Source organism: Lipophrys pholis, assembly GCF_963383615.2.
Source record: "Lipophrys pholis genome assembly, chromosome: 17".
Classification (NCBI taxonomy): Eukaryota; Metazoa; Chordata; class Actinopteri; order Blenniiformes; family Blenniidae; genus Lipophrys; species Lipophrys pholis.
In genome coordinates this window covers 15,880,217-15,904,272 of record NC_137643.1, presented here as the reverse complement: position 1 = coordinate 15,904,272, position 24,056 = coordinate 15,880,217, and the positions used below count along the sequence as shown (strand labels likewise).

At 41.5% G+C, this 24,056-nt stretch overlaps 1 protein-coding gene across 1 annotated transcript in view; it reads left to right on the top strand.

The window, feature by feature from the left end:
- csmd2 (CUB and Sushi multiple domains 2) overlaps nucleotides 1-24,056 on the top strand; it is a gene marked incomplete at both ends in the record, with an annotated part of 237,338 nt that overhangs the window by 145,403 nt on the left and 67,879 nt on the right. Inside the window, 12 exon segments of the mRNA XM_080484336.1 lie at nucleotides 7-145; nucleotides 1,758-1,945; nucleotides 2,512-2,700; nucleotides 3,251-3,367; nucleotides 3,772-3,987; nucleotides 5,662-5,850; nucleotides 7,367-7,536; nucleotides 7,675-7,831; nucleotides 8,006-8,197; nucleotides 11,568-11,694; nucleotides 20,341-20,543; nucleotides 20,707-20,898. Of these exon segments, the coding sequence (XP_080340462.1) occupies nucleotides 7-145; nucleotides 1,758-1,945; nucleotides 2,512-2,700; nucleotides 3,251-3,367; nucleotides 3,772-3,987; nucleotides 5,662-5,850; nucleotides 7,367-7,536; nucleotides 7,675-7,831; nucleotides 8,006-8,197; nucleotides 11,568-11,694; nucleotides 20,341-20,543; nucleotides 20,707-20,898 (2,079 nt within the window).

The window sequence follows — 24,056 nt, the reverse complement described above, 5'->3', positions numbered from 1 at the left end:
CGTTAGCCCCATGTGGGGGGGATCTGAAGGCTCCCACTGGGATCATCCTCTCCCCTGGCTGGCCGGAGTTATATAAAGAGGCCCTTAACTGTGAATGGATCATTGAGGCTCTTCCAGGCTACCCCATCAAGATCATCTTCGACAAGTGAGTCACCCACATAGCAACGGCTGCTGTACCCACATTCTATTCCCCAGAATTTTTGCCCCGCATCTTTATTTCAAACTTATTCAGTATCCTCATTCCTGGTCTAATGCAGCACATCGTAACGCATCTCAACGTTTACCCCCACCAGTGCGACACCATGTTTTATTTAGGGAGCTCTTCAGGAAATGCTTGGATCTGTTTGTTTGACACCCTCTCCCCGATCAACAGCCAGCTTTAAGGTTCATAAACACATGCATCGAGATACAGAAGCAGCTCTGCAAGTATGCAAATACACATGCATGTTGTGTCAAGGGGGATCTTAGAAATCAGAGCGGTGGTAATGCGTCCAATTGTTTTGCAAAAGAGAAAAAGAGTCACAGAGAGACAGTTGTAGGATCAAATGCAACTCGTGAACCCATCTCATCCCGTATCGCTGCCGCGATAGCGCGGCATGCAAAATGAATACAGCATAAATGTTTGTTGCTCTTTAATTTTTATGTAACATCAATAAAATATCACAGACCGCTTCATTTAGATGACATGGTTCTGAAGCAAAGCAATTTATTCATGGCTTTGAAGATAAAGTGGCTCTGGCAACAAAAGGCAGAAATGCACACAAATACAAACATGCACACACGCACAAACGCAGACACACAACTGCAATAAAACCATATAAAACCAAATGCAGAAACTTTTTTTCCGGAACTGAGGCTTGTTTTTTTCAAAGTATATTTCACTTAAATGTTATACTGTTCGTGCATAATTTTGAATACATGCAAAAGCTTTATCTCTCTATAAACTTGAGATCATTTTTTACTGTAAGATCAAGTGCAGCTGTTGGATGAAGTCCTATCCAGTCCCAATTCAAATTGGACAAAAAACTAATTATAACTAACCCTACGTATATTTTTCTGTGTATTTGTATAGCAGTTATCAAAGGTTTTCCAAGGTAGATAATCCAAATCACCACTCGGGTCTCAAAGGGCACTATTTGTTCTTGTCACTAAATCCATCACTTTCCCAGAGTTATACCTCCTGTTTTTGCACACAGATGCACGTGTCATGTTCTCGGTGGTATGAATGGTTTACTCCAGTTTTAATTGCCGCCCATTCATATTGTGGCAGGAGTTTGACTATATGTCTGCAGCATCAGAGCCGATAGGCGTGATCTGTATGTGAAAGAGTACGTATGAGTCTGATTGCTACTTGATGCTTGGTTGTTGTCTTTAAACAGCCCATAGATTGACCCAGTTGGTCAAAGTGTCAGTCAAAATGAGATATCACTTGTATTGATGCAATGTAATTGAGATTATAAAGTTGGTGAAAAATACACAGTTGTCTATTAAAATGTTGGTTAATATACCCCAAGCAGGTTTCCTTGAATACTTTGGTTTAAAAGAAATGAGGTATTAAATGATCCCAATCACTTCATTTGAACACCTTTCCTGATATTAAGTTTAAACTATAGAAAAAGTCCTATGTGAGGATCTCTGCACTTCACAGTAACTGTTTGCCTGTTATGTGTTTGCATAGATTCAACACTAATTGCGGTGTTAGCGTATTTTATTCCCCCTCGATTCTACAATATGTTCTGTGTGTTTTGTGTGTCCAGATTTCGCACTGAGGTCAACTATGACATCCTTGAGGTGCGCGATGGACGTTTTCCCTCCTCTCCGCTGATCGGGAGCTACCAGGGCACCCAGGTGCCCCAGTTTCTCATCAGCACCTCCAACTTCCTGTACCTCCTCTTCTCCACGGACAAGAGCCACTCTGACATCGGCTTCCGCATACGCTACGAGAGTAAGACCCTGTGAACCTGATGCAAAGCAAACAAGATGCGATTCATACATGCCTAGATGTCTCCAGAAAATGAATTTATTGAATTCGCTCAGTTGGAAGTTTGAGTGGGTTCCACAGCCTTTTCATTTCAAAGCAAAGCAACACTTAATAACGCCCCTATAATTACCATTTAATTAGGGTTGAGAATCTTCTGCCAGATGTTTTTGACACTTACTGTATTGGAAAAAAATGTCTGCACTGTTAAATCCATACAAATGCATGCACACGACTTTTACCCACACTTTTAACCTTTAACTTATCTAAGAGTAAATAAAATGCATATTTAATGAGCACATTTTCACCTAAAATGATGCACGGACAGCTTTTAGAATCTGTGCTATTAATAAAGGATTAGTTTTTCCAGATTGTGTTATTAAAAACAAGCTGCCTTTGACTTTTCCCAGCCTCCTCCAACCCTGCTGATATTTTTAAATAGTGAAACGGCCAGCAGGTGGTTTTTGGAGGGTGCTGCCTTTGATAGGTGTGTTGATGCCTGTTCCCTCTTTGTTCTCGCCCTTCCTCTCCAGCTCTGCAGTTGCAATCAGACCACTGCGTGGATCCGGGCATACCTGTGAACGGCCAGCGACACGGCAACGACTTCTATGTGGGCGCTCTGGTGACATTTAGCTGCGAGGCGGGGTACACGCTCAGCGACGTCGAGCCTCTTGAATGCGAGCCCAATTTTCAGTGGAGTCGCCCCCTGCCTAGCTGCGATGGTACGTTCCATAATATTGACCTAGAAATGAGTAGTCGTCTGCCAGATTTCTCCCTCTCTCTTAAATGGGATTAAAGCTCCCGCTCATTGTTGTGTGTTGTTACAGATGAAACATGAGAAATCATTTTGAGCACTTTGCTTCTTATTGCATCACGATCAAATTGCCATATATTCCCGAGTTATTATAAAATCCATGTAAGATGATAGCATTTTTTTTTTACAAATGACTCTTGTTTTCAGACTTTAAAAGTTTCTGCTTCCTTTCATCAGAAATCTTTTATATGTACAGCAGTAAGCGTACCCTTTGATGTTTCCCTTCTTCCTCATTTGTAAAATGCTTTTATATTTAAGGACAGTATCGATTCCTTCCTACTCTGTAATGATATTGATAATACCACTCTCTCCTTGAAGGGCACCTCCTGTGAAAATACATTCACTGCATTGGAAATGCACAGACAAATCACACTTTAAATTTTCTCTCATCCCCTCTCTGACTCTGTCTCTCTTCTTTCTTTCTTCTGTCGGTCTACCCCTCATTCACTCTCCCCCAGCACTGTGTGGAGGTTACATCCAGGGCAACGCTGGCACCATCTTGTCTCCTGGCTTCCCGGACTTTTACCCGCATAACCTGAACTGCACGTGGATAATCGAGACCTCCCATGGCAAAGGTGAGCAAAGAAACTCCGTGTCAACACATGCAGCAGTCAAATTCAATTTCCCTTACAGAGTCATTTCCTAGCGAGTGGCCTTTTTATTTTGCCGAACAAGCTGTCTTTGTGAGCGTGCAGCGCTGAGAGGCTGGCCTAAGGCTACGGCGCCAAGGGATGACTCTCCAGTCATGTCACCTTTGGTTGAGCGCCTCCATCAAATCGACGCAGCCTTATTTGCAGATGCTCGCTGTGCGTGGGTGTAACACGTTTGATACGTCAGAGGGGAGGAAGACAGGGAATTGATGCTGTGTGCCATATGAAACCGAAACTATCGCTTCAACCGAAAGATTCAGTCACCTTTTTTTTTGTTAATGATCTAACTTTTTTAAAAACAACACATCATTTATTTGTCTCTGCCTCAGGCGTACAGTTCACCTTCCACACCTTCCACCTGGAGAGCCCCCACGATCACTTGTTGGTGACGGAGAACAGCAGCTTCTCACAGCCACTGTGGAGATTGACGGGATCCACGCTGCCTCCGCCTCTCAGCGCCGGTCTGTTTGGAAACTACACCGCACAGATCCGCTTTCTCTCCGACTTTTCTGTGTCCTATGAGGGCTTCAACATCACTTTCTCCGGTGAGAGTGAGCGCTGTCGCCTCCAAAAGTATGAGAGTGATTGTGTTTGGCCATGTCCACCATTCAGGAAAGACTAAGATGCGAGTCTGCTATATTGTATCGTCTGTGTACTGATGTAATTCCCACTTGTAATAATGGCAGTATGCCAGATTTCTTGATGTTCTGCCAGCATACTAGTTCCTGTCTTTACTGCGTGATATTGCATGTGCTGAGGTGTAGATGATATGAGGGTTCGTTCCGTCACTGTTTTTCATCAAATGACGAGACCAATCTTTTGCACCACGTGTTGTTATTGAGTGTGATTAACTTACTTTGTCCATCTGAACTGTTCAAGCACAGAAACTTTGAAGAGGTGTTGAAGCACAGTTCAGTGTGTTGGTCATCCATAATTTGGGCACTTTGCAGTGGGTGTTCAAGGACATTTCTGAGTGTTTGGTCACCTGCATTCGAGAAATAAATCTACAAAATTGACTCACTTACTAAGTGAAGTAATTTAACGATGGATGGATGGATCAATATGACAGTCACACCATACATTTTGAGTGTCAAACATGTTCTGTTCACATACAGCCCAATTTCATTTTGAGTCAGTCAGACTGTTAAAATAGATTCCTAATAACCTTTTCTACATTTTTTTTTTCTTTGTTTTGGTGGAGAGTATGCGCGATGAAAATGTCTGTATTTTTACAAAGCAAAGCAATTACTCCCGGAAAGTACTACAATGTCAACATAATGGTGATTTTATTGATACCTTCTGGTGCAAAATATAGTGAAGTGACCCCAAAAAATCAGAAAAAAAAGTTACATTTTGCATGTTTTTACAAACTCCCCCTGACAGCTTGGCTTTGAGACTAGTTTGCTTGCAACGAGGTAATTAACTTTCATGGCAGCATCACTGATATCTCAGCTCAGGTCTCAGTGTTATGTTGGCTGCGCTTAAGAAATCTGTTAAAGAATAAAATAAATAACTTTTTTGCCATTTTCCTGGTAGTTTGACCAATTAGATTGGAGCCTCTTGCAGGTCGGTTATGGCCCTGATGTTTGAGCCCCCTGATTTAAAGTTAAAGGAAAAAATCTAAATCTTTTGAGAACAAGTGTCTTTCTTTCTGAAAGTTCACACAAACAGCAATGTGCAAAAAGAAAGAGAAAGACAACAGCAACGTCTTCAGTAAAATAAAAAGTAATATCTCTTCCACTTAAAACTGATTGATTTCATGTCTGTAAGCTAAAAAGTGCATGTATGCAGACCTTTTCTTTCTGTTTTTGCAAACACAAAGGCAAAATGAAATAAGGGTGATAACAAAAAAGTAATCATTTGTTATTGACAGTTTAAAATATCAAACGCCACCTTTCTCAGTCAGGGCTCAGTGGTTGAATAATGTGTTTGATGGAGTCCTTTTAGGTGCTCTGCTTTGATAACTTTAATAGATGCCATGTGGTGTTTTGATGCTTTGATGGCAATTTACATTTAAAACAAAATATTTATTCACTTTTTTTTTTTAATCTGACTAACATAGAGAAATGTCCTTATAAATTCAATGTACACCTTTTCGCAAATCACAGATGGCTATGTCGTATAAACCATGTGATATTTTCTGAGTGAAAGAAACAGATATTGATACATGATTGTCAGCGCTCACACATTATCTTTTCATTCTCTTTCTGTTTCTATAGAGTATGACCTGGAACCATGCGAGGATCCAGGGATCCCGCCTTACAGCACCAGGAAAGGCCTGCAGTATGGCGTGGGGGACGCCCTCATCTTCTCCTGTTTCCCAGGTTACCGGCTGGAGGGTCCTGCGAGGGTGGTGTGCTTAGGGGGCAGGAGGCGGGTGTGGAGCTCCCCTCTGCCAAGGTGTGTTGGTAGGTGGTCACATATTTTATTTTTGGCTCTTGTCACCCCTCCCTCCCTCACCCCCCTCTTCCTCCCTGCCAATCCTGTACATTCACACTCCCACCAATTAAGAGATCTGCAAAACTGTCAGTCGTGATGGAAAATGAGGCCGTTCCCTTTTAATTCTCTTCATTACCCCCCACCCCCCATACGCCAACATTTTGTCCCTTCATTGGACGGTTTCCCAGAAACAGCTTTTTTTTTTTTTTTTTAATTTGTCCAAATTATATAGTGCAGCAGTTCTAATGAGGATGACATTGAAATGGGAAGATCCGTTAATTACTGACGCTGCCTGTTGTTTATGCATGGGAAACATAAAAGGTCAAACTGCAGAGATTGGGGTCACCGTGTTGAGTCGATCATGCGGCAGTTACACGCGCAGACAAAATGTAATGTTTTTTTAGCCAAATGCTTTTAATGGTAATTTACAAATCATGTTAATCACTGACCTACTTTTTCTTTTTTTGTATACGTTTATTTGAAGTATTGCAACGCGAATGTGAAACACATTCTGCTTTAGCCAACTTAGTGGATTGCTGGATTTGACCCCAGCTGACTATGAGTGATACAACTGGGGAGACCAAACAGAGAGTCTGTCCATCACAGGGCCAACACAGAGAGAATCAGTCATACACGCTAAAACTTACTGGCAATCTGGAGTCACCAGTCTCGTTTTTTCGAATGTGGGAGGAAAATGCACAAGGACGTCCACCCCAACTTAGACTACTTAATTTCTATCATTCATAGTCAGTCACTGACTTTATTCTTAGTATTTATTCTGGGTGTTTATGTTTGTGAAAGTAGGCCAAGGAATCTGCTGACTGAAACTTTTGAGCATTTACTTTACTGCCGTCCCTGCTCATGCTTAGTTGTCTGTAGCTTTAAGCTGCCATTTCTTAGTTTGTTGGTCCTTTTCTGCCTCTGGGTATATTGAGGTGGGATGAGAGAGAAGGCCTATTTTGATATTCTTTTTATTTTTTATTTCTATTCATAATTTTTTTAAATATTCAGCCCTATTTCGGAAATTTGATACTTTCCCGCATGCCTCCAAGTCAGTCCCATCACCTTACCTTATTTTTACCTCGCTGCATTCACAAAGTCGAGGTACATTTGCGGTCATTTAGATTCTGGCAGCTTTTTTTCTACAGACAACTTTGCACCCCCTCCCCCTTTTTTTTCTTTTCATTTATCCCTGATATGAGTCAGAAAAAGCAATTTTCAAATAAAGCTGAAATTACTGTTAATCATATTCAGATTGCAGTGCGATTATGATGATGTGCCATTCAACATTCAGGTATAGTCAGTGACCACATTCCACTCCCCATCACCTCTCCTATCTCCCTGCGCATGACAGCATGAATAAATACACTCTGAGTTTCAAGCATATAGCGATTGACATGTCCTCTGCTCTCTCCAACACCACCACCCTCTCCGTCTCTCCTCCTCCTCCCCTGCCCTCCTCTCCGCTCCCTCTCTTTTCTCTAGCTGAATGCGGCTCATCCGTGACTGGCATGCAAGGGGTGCTGCTCTCACCCAACTACCCCGGTTACTACGGCAACAACCACGAATGCATCTACTCCATCCAGACGCAGCCCGGCAAAGGCATTCAGCTGCGAGCACGGGACTTTCGGCTGGAGGAGGATGACATCGTCAAAGTGAGGGGGGCGGTGGGAGTTTGTCATCCTCTCCGCTTTTTGTGTGAACGCCTTGTTTAGCATATCAGCCGGGAGCACACCTGATCACCTTTATTCAGACGCTTCCTCCCACTCTCGCTCTCTTCTCCCCTCGTCCAGGTCTTTGATGGCAGCAGTAATACGGCTCGTCTGCTGGGGGTGTTTACAGGCAACGAGCTGCTAGACACAACCCTGAACTCCACCTCCAGCTCCATGTGGTTAGAGTTCATCAGCAATGCGGATAACACCAGTAAAGGCTTTGAACTGCACTTCACAAGTGAGTAACACACTCCCCTTCGCACACCAACACACTGTGCATCTATGAATAATTACCAGTCACATTTTAGCCTGGGTTGTAAATGCTATGTTAGTTTTATTTTTTATTTTTTTTTTTCACCTTATAAATTGCATTTATTGAACTGTTTCCATCACCTGTTTGTGCCGGTTGAAGGTTTTGAGCTGGTGAAATGTGAAGATCCAGGTGTGCCTCAGTTTGGCTACAAGCGAGAGGACAAAGGACATTTTGCAGGGAGCGCTGTGTCTTACAGCTGTGACCCCGGCTACATACTCAAAGGCCCCGAGGTGCTGATGTGCCTCAGGGGGGAAAGGAGGGCGTGGGACAGCCCCCTTCCACTCTGTATTGGTGAGTTACGCAATAATGTAATTAACCTTGAGTTCTGATCTCCCATTAGCGAACTAGTCCCATTTGAATGCTTAAAAACATTCACAGGTAAATTAGATTAGATCTGACATTTGCATTAGATTCCACTTTCATCTTCACTGAATGGGTGTGAATGTGTCCACCAAGTGAGTCAAAAGTCTCTCAAAAGGCAATTCGTATCATCTCAAACATCAAATTCCAAAAGTGCAACTATAGTTGTAGAGTACACACGTTGCAAACAATGCACAATACTCCATAATATCACGTTATCTCATAATTGTTTTTTATACCTTTTCTTCTGATTGTCTGAAATATCACAAACAACAATCCAGCAGCATTGTGTTGTGTCATATCTTACAGTATTTATCTCTGTTTTTCACTGTTTGGCACATTTCTTAGTCTTATTTGGCTGATGTCTGACCCAGTTCCTCATCCAAATAACAATGTGAATATACCGTTGCAGGTCTGGAAAAGCTCTGTAGCCTGTTTTAGCTCTGCTATTTTGGGGCATCCATTTGGTTGCTTTCCCAGCACCTTATTCAGTGCATTATCTCATCCTGAAATGACTGTGCTCCATTTAGCTCTCCCGTATTCATATTGCATCACGATTGCGAATTCCTCCTATCCATATTTTCCTTTTTTTTTTTAACTCACTATATTAACTGTGCCTGCCGTACATAAGGCAGGTTTTTTTTTTTGGGGGGGGGGGGGGGGGGGGGGGGTTTGTTAACCCTGGCTTCTCAGGTTAGATTTCACAGTTCATCCACAATTCGTCTGTCATTTGTTGCCAGCCGACACAATTTTTGTTATGTATATTTTCCACAACTATTAAGATGCTAGTTATACACACACATACACACACACACTCTCCGCCTGTGTAAAGTCATGTTAAGACACCCAGAGCAATTTTTAGACCTCCTCCGAGGCGGCATTTTGACAGTGCCTCAGAAACCAGCCTGAAACTCACCAAGAGGAAAAAAAAAACAGGCAGGCAGGTGCTTTTTTTTTTTTTTTTTTTGACATCAGCCAAGGTGATTAGAATAGTATTCCTCAGCTCCCCTTCTCAGCCCAAACTGACAGGTAATTTCATGTCTGGGTATAAACAACATTCAGAAAACTGTATATCCCTGCACACGTTTGTCCTCCCCATGCTCCTTTCACAGCAGATGATAGTTTAACAGCCAGAGTGAATTTAGGAGCAGATGAGGGACTGTTTCTGTTTGTAATGGTGAGATTATTTCCTGAAAGCGAGGACAGACTGAACATAGACGAGACACAGACGGGAATAGGCAGCAGGGCGGGGAGCGGGGAGAGAGAGAAACTGAGGTGAAGATAGTGGGCAGCTTTTGTGTTCTGAAAGTCAACAGAAAGGAAAAAAAAAAAAAGTTTCCGAGTTGGAAACTGAGGCATCTAAGGCTTGGACTTTAATTATATTTAAAGTTTGAACTTGTAGTTTTCAGTTTAGCCGTTTCATATTAGGCACGTGTTTCTAATGTTGTGACCGCTCGATTAATAAACACGAGAAGAGCTGGTGAGTATATTTGTACATATTAATGGCCAACGCTCAAGCAAATATAAACCTGTATGCTTTCTCTTTGATTTGTCGGGCTTTCCGTGGATGTTTTATCCCCTTGTTAGGAAACAAACCACATCTTTGAATCTCTATGATCACCTGTAGACACACTATTCTCATTCAGAGAGCAATTTGAAGCCGCTTTGAGGAGAAAGTGAGACGAAGACAGAGAACCTGAGTTGATTTTAGAAAGAGGTATCTGGAGACAGAGATTGAAGGGTTAGAGTAGCTGGGGGAGTTATACTGCCATGGCAGCATTGAACAGTAGTTTCTTAGGTCATAAGGCAAGAAGAAAGAGATGGCTTTGTCTTACTGTGATAGATCACCACCTTCTCTTCTCACTCCATGAAACAGCAAGTTTTCTTCAATAAAAAATAAGGTTGGGAAAGCTGGAGAAGTGGAAAGATTAGTGTGTTCAGTTTGAACTCTCCTTCCAATCTTCTTGTGTCATCCCTTCGTGAGCAGAATGGACAACTCACTGGCAAATATGTATTTTAATGAGAAGGTGCAGAGTGTGACGGTTCACCTTAAGAAGCTTGGCTTGTGATTTGTGGTGATTATTGCGAAATTCTTGGATTAAGACAAATTCTATATTGCCCAATGAAAGGTCACAATGGTTCTCAATGATCCTCATGGAGAAACCTCAGTTTGTTCATACCCATGCAGGTGGATTAAGTTAATCGATGTAGTTCCCTACTTCCCGTTCTCAGTTTTACTCTCTGTTGTTGTTACTGTTGGTTTCAGGTTTCACAACAGTTTTCATCATTGTTTTCATCACTATGATTCTTAGACCTCCATTTCCCTCCTGTTTAAAGGAGCTGTTTCTTCCTCTCAGGGGAAAAAAAAAACAAAGAAATAACACGAGAAACTTTTAACATCCTCTTGTCAGTTAAGATTGCTTCAAAAAAAAAAAAAAAAAGTGAACAAAAACACTTTGAATCTGATGTTGTTGGAGGATATTTTTTTCTTCCGGAGTAGGAGGTGGTAATTGAAGGAGGCCTGAAATTGCTTTTCAGTCACCAAGCGTTTCTGATAGCAATTCATTACATGAGGGAGGAAGGGGGAGGAAAAAACTCTTCCCACTGTGCTTGACAAAATGTTTTGGCCCACGAGTTAGCTCTGCAGTTCCATAAATGTGTGTGTCGGTGTTGTCAGTTTATTGAGAAACTGAGCTTATGCTGCCTTGTTAGAAAAACCACACCGGCTGCGACCACCGCTTTCGCACACGCTCGTGTGATTGACACACGTCTAATGAACTCGTGGTTCTTGACAAGTCTCCCACTCTTTTTCTATGATCTACCTATCACGTCGTTCAGTGATACTTTAATTTGACAGTCACGCATCCGCCTTGCACATGGATACTCAGTTTTTTTTCCCCCCTCTTGATTGATGCCTAAAAATAACTTGAAATATTTGCCACATCAATCAAAGTACATTTTATGAAAGTTGAGATTGAACTGCTGTCGGATAAATTGAATATCGTGGTGTTCAGTCAACAAGTCTATGAGATCATGGTGGAGGTGGTGGATTGCCTTGCCGAGCCAAATATACACATTGAGTATATTGAGTTGGCTGCTCTCCCTCCTATCATTCAAATTGCGTGCAAGATGATAGACTTCATCACATTTCACTGCTTTGTCAATAATTAATAATGAGAGGAAACTGATGAGATGCACTTTCCTGAAAGTAGGATCATGCAGTTTCTGGGATGAGTATCTGAACCTACTTGCATTGTTTCCTTTTTTTTTTTTAACCTCATTATTCTTACTGTCCTTGCAGCGGAGTGTGGGGGCACCATCAAGGAAGAGCCCTCTGGTCGTATCCTGTCACCCGGCTACCCGGCGCCGTACGAGCACAATCTGCACTGCATGTGGACCATCGAGGCGGCTCCTGGAAGCACGATTAGGTTCGAGCAGTACACTTTGATTTCCTTTTCTTTTTCTGTGTGCCTTCGACTTTTCTGATTACATTGCTCTTTTGCGGGCTTTCTTTCAATCTACCACCTTTCAATATACTTTCAATTTAACCCCCCCCCCCCCTTCACTTCCTCTCCTTTTTTGCAGTGGTATTCATCACTTTCTCAGGCCGCTGTGTAATCAATCTTCAGTGAGCTGCTGTTGGCCAATAGCTGAGTTACAACAAGGCGAGGAAACGCCATCTCAGAGAATTCAGGTTTCAGACCAGGCAAAACTAAAGTTCCGCATTTCAAATTCATGAATTTGATTAAATTCAAACAAGTGAAATACTGCTGTTTGTTTTGATTGCATTAGTTACCTAAAGAAATATTTTTTTTGATGGATTTACAGTTCTATGTATAATTTCTAGGGTTATATAATGCTACTTAGCCGTCATGTTATAACAGCAAAACATGTCTGATTGGCTAAACATTAAACAGGGGAAAAACAACCCTACACATACAACCAGCGTTTACTAACTAGGGACTAATATCTCTGTCAACTAAACAAAAATTGAGACTGACTAGTATGAGGAAAAAGACAAATAATTGTTTTGAAAAGAGTTAAAATTTCAAAGTTACATGATGCATCACAGATGTGTTTATCATCGTGATGAGTTTTATCTTTTCAGACTCATGGGATCACAGGGATTTTGGGGTAAAATATGTCAACTTGACCCGAGTGTGGTTCAGCAATTCTAGCAGCAGCAGTCGTTCTTTGCAGGTTCATTTCAGTTACATTGATTTAGCATTCGCTGCATTGGAATAGTTCTATACCTTTTGTCCCGATTAGTTGCAGGCTGCTCAATGATGATTAAGCAGGATACATGAATAACACGGTCATTGTTTTATGCTGCTGATTTGAGAAGCAGTGGGCACATTTGTTTTCCCATTGTAAACCTTGGCGACCTGAGACTCTATATGAAATACAGTTCATTTGATATATTATATAATGATGATTGAATTAACGATAAAGAAAAGTTATACCCCTTAAAATCAAGAAGGCTTTGCAACCTGAATCAACCTGTCTGAAAATCACTCAATGACAAATTGAGAATATCCCTACTAAATCTGGAAAGGGGTGGTCTTTCACCCATAATTCCCTGATCTCGACATAACCAAGTCTGTCTCAGTTTACATGACGAAATAAAAGGGTCCAAATTAAACTAGTTCTAAAAAGAAAGTATTAACACCTTATTCTTGAAGGCAGTCTTGCAGCTGCCCCCCGCCACTCACACACACACACTCACACACACACACTCACACAAACCAACAGCTTTTCCACAGTATTGTATATATTGGGTTTGCTTGGTAAATAACACCGAGTGTTATTTTTTCTCCCTCTCTCCTTCAATTCTCCTCCTGCTTTTGTCAGTCTATTCATGAATCGGTTCTTTTCCTCACCTCATTTCACCTCGACCCACCCTGTAATTCAAAGCGCTGGTATCACCCTCGCCCTCAAACACGAAAAGAATACCTTGTGGCTTTTGTGTGTGTAATCATCTCATTTGGTCTTCTTATACATACAGGTGTGAGATAATGCGTGGCTTTGCAGAATTCTTTAGACCAAAGCACAGTATCACAGTCTTATACATTTTTAACAAGATGATGTCCTTGGGCATTTTGAAGCCCCCCCTCCCCCCCGCTGCTGTTTGCTGTAGTGTGAATCCATTTAGGTACTTAGGACTTTCGACTTGTTAAAACGGGTGTCCATTATACGTCATCATGCCTCTGATAACTTCAATGTTTGACAACACGAAAATGAGAAACCATTACGGAACATCAGAATATTAACGGTGTTTATGCGCCGTCATGAAGCAGCAGTGTAAACTAATGTAATATTCGTGTAAGCCTCTATACTTGAGGGGGAAGGCGCCCTGGGCATGGCGCTCTTCAGAGAGAATACCGTTAAATCCATGAGTACATGTGTATGTGAAGGAACATACAGAAGAGGCAGAGGACACAATAGATGGTTTAAAGTGGAATGGCTATAATCTCTCGTCTCATAAATTGGATCAAGCGTTCCTATAAAAAAAAAAAAATCACATGCACATCATAAGAGAACATTATATCTCCTTGATTTTTATGCATGAAATCAACGGCATATTTGTTATGAAAATATGCATGCAATCAATATATTTCTTTGATTGTAGGAAAGAGTTATTATATGTAATTTGGCTAACTCTTGTTTTTTGTTTTTAATTTAACCATGCATGGGATTTGGTTGCAAATACAGACTGAAACCTGATGATCTATTCTTTCAAATTTGCATGAGATTTGAGATTAACATGAGAGTGTGGTTTACATTTTCCATAATGTTATCAAAAGTCCATCTTCCCAAGTGCTTGTTGTTTAAATGCTATAAGTAATAGTTGTTGTTACACTTTAGATTTTAGCTTCAGCTTAGGGCCGCTTTCCCAAATAACTCAATAGTAACAGTGCAGTCGTAAATGGTGTTTTGGTCATTCAGTTCCATTGTGCAGCAGTTGGGCAACATAAACATTTTCTAATAATTAAAGGAAGCACTGCTTGGAATTTTTTTTCTTTTCAGTGTACCGTTATTAATCGTTTTTGCTCGACGTGCACGCACACCGCCTTCATGGTTTTCGTCGTGCATGCGTGTTTTCCCACAGCATGAACATCTGACATTCCCCGGTCCCTCATGATTGCTCAGTTAGGTTCATTAGTACCTTCACTTGGAGTCCCTGGCATTCCACTGCATGGTATGCTCCATATCCATTCCTTTGATCCTACGCACGCAATTCATTATTGAGAGGAATTTGCAATGCATTAGCCCAGGGAATCCTTGTATTTGAGATGGTGCAGCTGAAGGTAGCACACTAATCAAACTGTGCCAAGTTTATGTGGAACCAGAAGTTGGGCTGAGTGACAGCAGACATCTTAATAGCCCCAAGACCAATTTGCCAATTGTTATTGACGGAAGGAGAATGTAGGCACGAACCAGTGAGTGGAATACAGGCATAAAGTGATAATAATAAGATCAAAAGTATAGCTGCGCTAACGGAGTAAATGAGCCATTTCACTGATGTAACATCCAGTGGTTACTGCTGCTCGGATGAAATCGCTGATCGAGGCCACATAGTATACAGAACAATGATGCACATAAGTTTTTGTCTCAAATTAGTGTCCAGTTTTTGACAATAACGATGTCTTTTAATATGAACCTCACGGCGTAAAAATATGTTCAATGCGGTTGTTCTCTGTTCTTAATACTCACTCCTAACGTATTAGCTTCACGCGCTTAGTACATTAAATAAAGTATCCACTAAGACCATTTGGATAGTACACTATAATCTATGAATTTCCCATTCTAAAAGGCTTTTACTGCATATGAAAGCAATGTGCAGCATTGATAAATGTCATCTTCAAAAGCAGCATCTACTTAATGTGCTGTGCTCATCTAATCATTTGGAAGCGTTCATGTTATTGCTGTAACTGTGCTCATGGTGTCATTTTGTGTTTGACCGAGGAAAACCCCAAGCTTACAGTACAGAGGTGTGTCACCCTTTTTAACCATGATGCTATTTGTGGAGCCACACACTCACTGTTGAGTGTTGTTTTTAGCCTCAGGAATGTTGGTTGATGAAACTTTTATATTTTGATACTAAGCCACATAGACCACTTTTTTTAGTACAATGCAGTGAAAAATATACTTAATTATGGCCTTGAGTGCATCTGTGTGTGTGTGGTCTTGTATTAATCAAACCAGGTTACACTCGGGACACGTCACCATTCCATTACTGGGCAAACACAGACACTCAAACACAGACACAGTAGACACATGTTTGAGTCCTTCAAATGCTAAATGGAACATTTGTGTGTTCCACTTGTTGGAGGAAGCTGAACCAAGACAGAGAAAGACCAGTAAAGCACAGGCAGAATATGCAAACTGACCGCAATGAATGGCCATTCTGTGCGACCAGAGTGCTGACCACAACTCCCAAACCTTTATACAGAAGAAGAAAGGGTCATTTATGGATCTCCCTACTTATAAATTAGTTATCTGCATTCAACCCGGTCTCTCATAGTTAACCTGATCCACACATTTTATACATACAATAGTAGTTGAAGGGTGACTGAGTTTGAGGATGTTTATAAAACACACAATTTGCATAGATGTTTCTTTGGAATGACTGAGAACTTTCTTTTATTTTTCTTATAATGCCTCTTCTATCCCATTACATCTTGTAGCTCACAGCAAATCACTGAACACAGCTTGGTTCAAATGTCAACACAAGACGGGCGTGATGGTCACCGAGTATTTTCAATGTCTTTTTAAAGTCTATAGTGCGTATGTATGGTTTCCATCCTGATGAGTGATCCCACCGAGGCCACCGCCTCACATTCTGAGGAGGTGAGCGCTCACCGTGCATCGCCTTCATAGAAAGCATCTCAATTAGGTTTAAGTAAGCAGGCGGTTGCAGGAGTCTGTTTGCTCTACATCACTCTTCTTCCACATTCCCTCATACCACACACATCCATACACACTCCCACATACTTACTTATTTATCATCTTCATGCACACATACACCTACTCTGAAGACTCCCCACAGGAGTCGTGATTGCAGCTAGACTGTTTTGTATTCATATGAGAGCACTCTCTATTTCTCTCGCTATCTCTCTCATATGAATACAAAACAGTTAAGGCAGAATCAAAAGAGACCTGAGAAATCTCTTCCATCCCTCTCTTCTCCATCTCATCTGCTCGCGGCGATTCCTCTGACACTTGATTGAACTATTTTATCTTGTTAAGAGGGGACCGAGTGTAAAGGAGAGCCCTCAGCTGTAAACTTCAAAACACGGTTTTCTATGATTCGTCAAAATGTTAAGTGCACACAGAGACCCAAATTTCCTTTTCCTTAGCAGCTCACACAGTCATTTTACTTATTTCAATCTGTGCTTTTCCGCACACACTCGTACCAATTTCACCTTACCCCTCTGAAGCATTTGTCTCAAGTGGAGAAGTCTTTAAATGGACTCTTGTCACTAGAAAACGAGCAAAACAACAACTTTATCTGACTGCCGTGAAGCCTTTTAACAAGTGTGAACTTTAAGACACGCGGACTAAGGAAATGAAAAGAAATGAAGCCAGCCAAGAGGACTGGCCCATTAAATGAAAAGCGCAATCCCACACACCTTGACTGGGAAAACACAAGAGAGTTTTTTTTTACAAGCCAATATCAACAAATTTCCTCATGACATTTTGGGACAACTCTGATCCTTTTTACCATCTTTTCTTCCACCCCATCTCTTTATCATACCCCGCAGCCGTCACTCTCAGGGTAACAAGGAGAGAGACCCTCATTTAAATGTTGCATTAAAAGAGCCAATCATCATAACATGCAGCCCACGTCTATCCAACCCGTCCGGCAGCGCAGCACAATACCTACATCCCTCAGCTCCCCCTGCTCTCCATCAACCTCTTATCCTCCTGCCATCATCCACCTCTTCCAGCCGGCTTGCAATGATTAACGTTAGTCTTGTTTTCGCTCCTGGTCCACCAGCACCACCACCCCTTTCCCATCTCACCTTCTGCATTTCGTCAAGGCAGTACTCCCTCTCCCCCCCACCTCTCAATCTTCCTCCTACCACATAAATCTGGAAAGGAAACATGATGCCGTTGGGTTCTTGACAGTCCTGAAGGTTGAGTTAGAACAGGAAACCTTTCAGCGCAGGAGCATCGATCCAACACGTGACCCATGCTTGATTCTCGCAGTGCTCATGCAAATCCCCGGAACGATCTTTAAAATCACGATAGACGCAGAAGCTCTGCACTCATTCATGTATATCACATGCGTCTTCGGTGACGTGCGTTTTTTGTATTTGACATCCACTTTGTTGGTCTTTGGACGGCTGCCAGTCTAAACAAAAATGCATCCTTCTGGACTGTACCCTTCAGTGTTTGATTCTTTATGCAGTTGAAGAAAACACAGACTTGTACCCTCTAATTTAAGTTTGGCAGCCACACAGTCACAATTGATCCTCGTCGAGGCCCCAGGAGCAGGGAATCGTTTTAACTCGCTCACTCATACAGAATCTCATACATATTACTCGTGTGTTTTCTTTTTCTTTTTCAATTTTTTTTTTCACCACATGCCTATTTTCATTGAGCTTTGAATGATTACTGTTCTGTATATCACACGGTATTATCCCCGCCTCAGTGAGTATTAGCAGAGCACTATGAGTACAAAGAATAGGATTATTATATATCCCAGTGCTCAGATAATGAAAGTTGGAGGTGTGATATGTTGCGCGGCAGAGATAAGGAGGTTAATGTGTGAACGGTATGTTTGCACGAGTCCATTGGTGTTATGTGTTTGCAGGGCGTGAATGTTCATATATGTGCATGTAATGTAGCGTACAGTTAAAAGCACCTATCAGTGCACATTTGTGTGACTACACAGTGGCGCGCCTGTCTGCATCTCTTTGTTTAATGCGCATTTCTTTCCACAAGCCTTGCAACAAAGACTTGTCGTGTGGGTTATGTACAGTATCCACACACACATGGCACATGGTTGAGTAGCCTCTGGCTGCTTCTCACACATCAGACAGTACGGGAATCAGAGTCTGACACCAATTATGCAGAAACGGTGGGAACTTGTTGCTAAACCCGACATACCAGTGGGTTGCTGCCCCTCCTCTGCATCATCCATAGCTTAAGGCTGTGTGCGTGTGTGTGTGTGTGTGTGTGTGTGTGTGTGTGTGTGTGTGTGTGTGTGTGTGTGTGTGTGTGTGTGTGTGTGTGTGTGTGTGTGTGTGTGTGTGTGTGTGTGTGTGTGTGTGTGTGTGTGTGTGTGTGTGTGTGTGTGTGTGTGTGTGTGTGTGTGTGTGTGTGTGTGTGTGTGTGTGTGTGTGTGTGTGTATAAAAGGATGAAGGTACCAAAATGCATAATGCAACATGATTTACTCTGGTTGACTGAAAATGTGATTACAATGCATCTCATAAAATTTTAAAAATTTGATTTTTGACTTAATGACTTTTACAGATATTTATGGAAGCTTAAGCTTCTCAAGCATAGAAGGAGAAAAAAATCGACCAAACAGCTCTGCAGACTATTTTTTAAAAGATGAACACAAGTGGTGCATAAGTATCTTTTAAGAATTTACTGGTTTTTGCCATAAAACAGAATGGATGCAATTTTGTTGAACAATGTTAAGAAAGTGTTTGACTCCAAATAATGTGTTAATATTTTCCATGATAGAGCTATATATTAAATTACAGTTGATTCATCAATCTTATCCAATGTCTCATCCAATTCGATGTCACAAGTTGCTGGAGCTGATTCCAGCTGACAAATGCAAGAGACAGTCTGGACAGGAGCACACAGAGACAGGCAGTCACACACTCGCAAATCAGAAAAACTCATAAAAGCTTCCGAGCTCAACCTGGACTCAAACCAGGGATCTCCTCACTATGAGAGGAGGCACCCCCGGTGAGCTGAAGTATCTCTGTGAAATCTATTGAAAGTGTGACAGCATCCAAATAACGCAACTGAAGCTACATCAGAAACGCTACATTTTATTTTTCTGGTCTTCATTCAAAGTAAATAAACTCTGCGATAGATGTTTATACAAGCTCGATACAGGTTGAATGAAAGTGTCACTGCATCTCTATTATAATATTTTGAAAGAATCTGAACCTGCAATTTGGATAAGCTGGCATAAACGAAATATTTATTTTTCAACATCTTGTAAAATAGTGCTCCAGAAAGCAAAAAAAAAAAGTTGGTCATATTGAGCAGCCCATTTCAACATCGCCACCTTTTTCATTTGTTTACTTTAATTGTTGTTTACTACCTATTTTGTCCCGCTGAGCCTGTCCGGAAGACGCACTTACTCGCGCTCATGCACAGAACTCCAAATGCTATATTAATATGAATCCACTACATTGAGGCTTTCACAGTCAAGCAGACGCACACATACATACACACATTTCCCATCCATTGGACCACCAGCTGGATGACAGCTGTCTAAGCCAAAGTGAAGGGTTGATATTTTGACAGCATCATCTTTCTGATGTCTAGACTGAAACTATTAAATGCTGTGGCAGACGTATCTGCTTGACTGGCATTGTGGAACATCCATTGAATGCTCCGGATCCACCGCCTGTGATTCACTTTAAATTGTTATTTGTTTCCCTCTTTTCCACTTGGCTTTATCTGCGTCTTCATTTTCTTCTGTTCCTATTGTGTCCTTTAATCACATCATTACGTATTGATTCTTTTAAATAAGCTGTTTGGAGTAATCCTTTAATTATAGTTTTGACTCATCATGTTTAAGAAATTGTGACTTCTGCTAAAAGCCTATATTTTTCTGTAATCTTTCCTTTCTGCTTTTAAATTGAGATATTTCAGTTACAGCTACAGCTGAGGGTTTTTTTTAAACTTGGTTGTTTGAGATGCAACGAGAAGCCAGCTGTACTTAATGTGAATTTTGAATCTTCCTGTGTACACCTGAGGTTGGTTTATATGACACTTAATTTTGTAGATTTTGGGGCATAAATCATCACCCGAATGTCAACTTGTCAAATGACAAATGTTCAACCCTATCAACTTGAAACTATTTGGCCTTCTGCAGTCTGCATTTCCTGGTCTTCCACACGGAGGAGGTCCACGACGTGCTTCGGATCTGGGATGGGCCGCAGGACGGCGGGGTTCTGCTGAGAGAGCTGAGCGGCTCGGTGCTGCCCCCAGACGCCCACAGCACCTTCAACACTGTCAGCCTGCAGTTCACCACAGACTTCTTCACCAGCAAGCAGGGCTTCGCTCTTCAGTTCTCCGGTGAGAATAGAGGATGATGGAAACGTTCGATGAAAAGAACTGATGAGAGCGAGTGCAGCCCTCTCGGCTTTAACTGTGAACAATGGCAATAATACACCCTTATTCATCTTGTGACCGAGGCCCATTCACATTGCACTGATAAAGCTCCTGTTCGCTCCTTCAGTCTCGACTGCAACATCCTGCAATGACCCGGGCATGCCGACTAATGGGACCCGGGGCGGTGACAGCAAGGAGCCAGGGGACCATGTGGTGTTCCAGTGTGATCCCGGTTACATTCTGCAGGGCGCCAACAGGATCACCTGCACAGAGATCAACGGGCGCTTCTTCTGGCAACCGGACCCTCCCACATGCACAGGTACTCGCAGGCAGCATGCTATTTTAAGTATCCCTAGCTCTTACATGGATTAGCTTTCACACTAACTCAAGTGTTGACACATTTCCACACTACAGCACATAATACAGCTTCCCTCCAGGCTTTTTCACTACTGCTTGTTTTTTTTGTTTTGTTTTTTTTTAACTCTAAAGGCTTCATTTTGTGATCACATACTTTTAAAACGCTTTTACATGCTTGAGTGGCTTGTTTATTATTGCAATGCAACACAATTATGTTGCCGTAAACTCTCTATGGTTATAGGAATTCACATTATAATCCGTATAAAGAAAAGGAAACTGGATGAAAAGAAAATACCATCTACTGTATAGCTTTTCTGACTGCTCTGACTTTTGTAGAACAGGTAGACAACAGAGGTTCCTAACTCAATTACCTAACAGACTCCTTAAGTGAATTTTAAGTGGCAAACTAAATTCCCATGGCCCCTAGACATTTGCTGAAGGCACTGCAGCAGACAGAGATGAGATTATCCCGTTCCTCAATAGCCACAGAGACCTCTAGGTTGTACCTGTACTCTTTCGATAGTATATATACAGGTACTTCTCAAAAAATTAGCATATTGTGATAAAGTTCATTATTTTCCATAATGTAATGATAAAAATTAGACTTTCATATATTTTAGATTCATTACACACAACTGAAGTAGTTCAAGCCTTTTATTGATTTAATATAGATGATTTTGGCAAAAAAGTAAAGAAAAACCAAAAATCCCCATCTAAATAAATTAGCATATTTCATCTGACCAATAAAAGAAAAGTGTTTTTAATACAAACAAAAGTCAACCTTCAAATAATTATGTTCAGTTATGCATTCAATACTTGGTCGGGAATCCTTTTGCAGAAATGACTGCTTCAATGCGGCGTGGCATGGAGTCAATCAGCCGGTGGCACTGCTCAGGTGTTATGGAGGCCCAGGATGCTTTGATAGCGGCCTTAAGCTCATCCACAGTGTTGGGTCTGGTGTCTCTCAACTTCCTCTTCACAATATCCCACATATTCTCAATGGGGTTCAGGTCAGAAGAGTTGGCGGGCCAATCGAGCACAGTAATACCATGGTCAGTAAACCATTTGCCAGTGGTTTTGGCACTGTGAGCAGGTGCCAGGTCATGCTGAAAAAGGAAATCTTCATCTCCATAAAGCTTTTCAGCAGATGGAAGCATGAAGTGCTCCAAAATCTCCTGATAGCTAGCTGCATTGACCCTGCCCTTGATAAAACAAAGTGGACCAACACCAGCAGCTGACATGGCACCCCAGACCATCACTGACTGTGGGTACTTGACACTGGACTTCAGGCATTTTGGCATGTCCTTCTCCCCAGTCTTCCTCCAGACTCTGGAACCTTTATTTCTGAATGACATGCAAAATTTGCTTTCATCCGAAAAAAGTACTTTGGACCACTGAGCAACAGTCCAGTGCTGCTTCTCTGTAGCCCAGGTCAGGCGCTTCTGCCGCTGTTTCTTGTTCAAAAGTGGCTTGACCTGGGGAATGCGGCACCTGTAGCCCATTTCCTGCACACGCCTGTGCACGGTGGCTCTGGATGTTTCCACTCCAGACTCAGTCCACTGCTTCCGCAGGTCCCCCAAGGTCTGGAATCGGTCCTTCTCCACAATCTTCCTCAGGGTCCGGTCACCTCTACTGGTTGTGCAGCGTTTTCTGCCACACCTTTCTCTTCCCACAGACTTCCCACTGAGGTGCCTTGATACAGCACTCTGGGAACAGCCTATTCGCTCAGAAATGTATTTTTGTGTCTTACCCTCTTGCTTGAGGGTGTCAATGATGGCCTTCTGGACAGCAGTCAGGTCGGCAGTCTTACCCATGATTGCGGTTTTGAGTAATGAAACAGCTGGGAGGTTTTAAAAGCCTCAGGAATCTTTTGCAGGTGTTTAGAGTTAATTCGTTGATTCAAGGGTGGGTGTGGTGCTCCAGATGATTAGGTTAATATCAAATTTAGAGTACCTTTTCATGATATGCTAATTTTTTGGTTTTTCTTTACTTTTTTGCCAAAATCATCTATATTAAATCAATAAAAGGCTTGAACTACTTCAGTTGTGTGTAATGAATCTAACATATATGAAAGTCAAATTTTTATCATTACATTATGGAAAATAATTAACTTTATCACAATATGCAAATTTTTTGAGAAGTACCTGTATATATATGTATATATATATATATATATATCATTTTATTTTTATTTTTTTTATTAAGCCGTGAGCACATGTGGTCCCCTGTTCAACAACCAAACAATGCTAAGTAATTAACAATGGTAATTAAGATTACGTAATTAGCTTCAATGTTTAATTAATGCTTAGTTTAATGAGATCATTTTTGGGTTAGGGGTCAAGCAGTTCTGTCTCACTTACAGGTGAGAGCGAGGTAAGCCGGTGTCGACACGCATTAGCTACTCACTTATCTCAAAGCATGCCTGCGATTACTGGAGTAATGTTTTACGTTTGTGAAGACTACCATCTGAATCATGGCGTGCACCCAGCAAACAAATGTTTGCCATTTCCATATGAACAGTGGGATTCCAACTGCAGTACAGAGTCACAGTTTTAAATGCACTATATACCAACACATCACAATTGTACAAGGAATGTATACTTTTAAAGATTGCATAGCAGGGGTGTAAAACACATTTCACCTTAAGGGCCGGATACAGCTTGAGTAGGCTGTACTGGTATAATAGTTACAACATTCCGTTTAGATTTAACCTTTAAAAATGTTCTCTGCTGTGGTGCAGAGTACAGCGTACCTGCTGAAAATGTCCATATTTTTCACAAAACCAAACAATTACTGGCAAAAATGACTACATTCTCAACAAAAAGCCAATTTTAGCATTAGTTTCTGTTATAAACTAATTCTATAGCTGTTGCATTATGCATGTTTTTACAAGACCACCCTGATAGCATGGCTTTGAGGCTTATGCTGGTTTGCATTTCCGCAACGAGGTTGCTATCTTTCATGGCAGCGTCACATACACCTCAGCTCAGGTCTCGCTATTGTGTCGTGTCGGCTACTCCTAACAAAATTTGTTGAAATAATTGGTGTTTTTTTTAAATGTTTACCACTTGCTTGGTGGTTTGTTGGACCAGATTTGAACCTCTTTCTGCCCATGGGCCT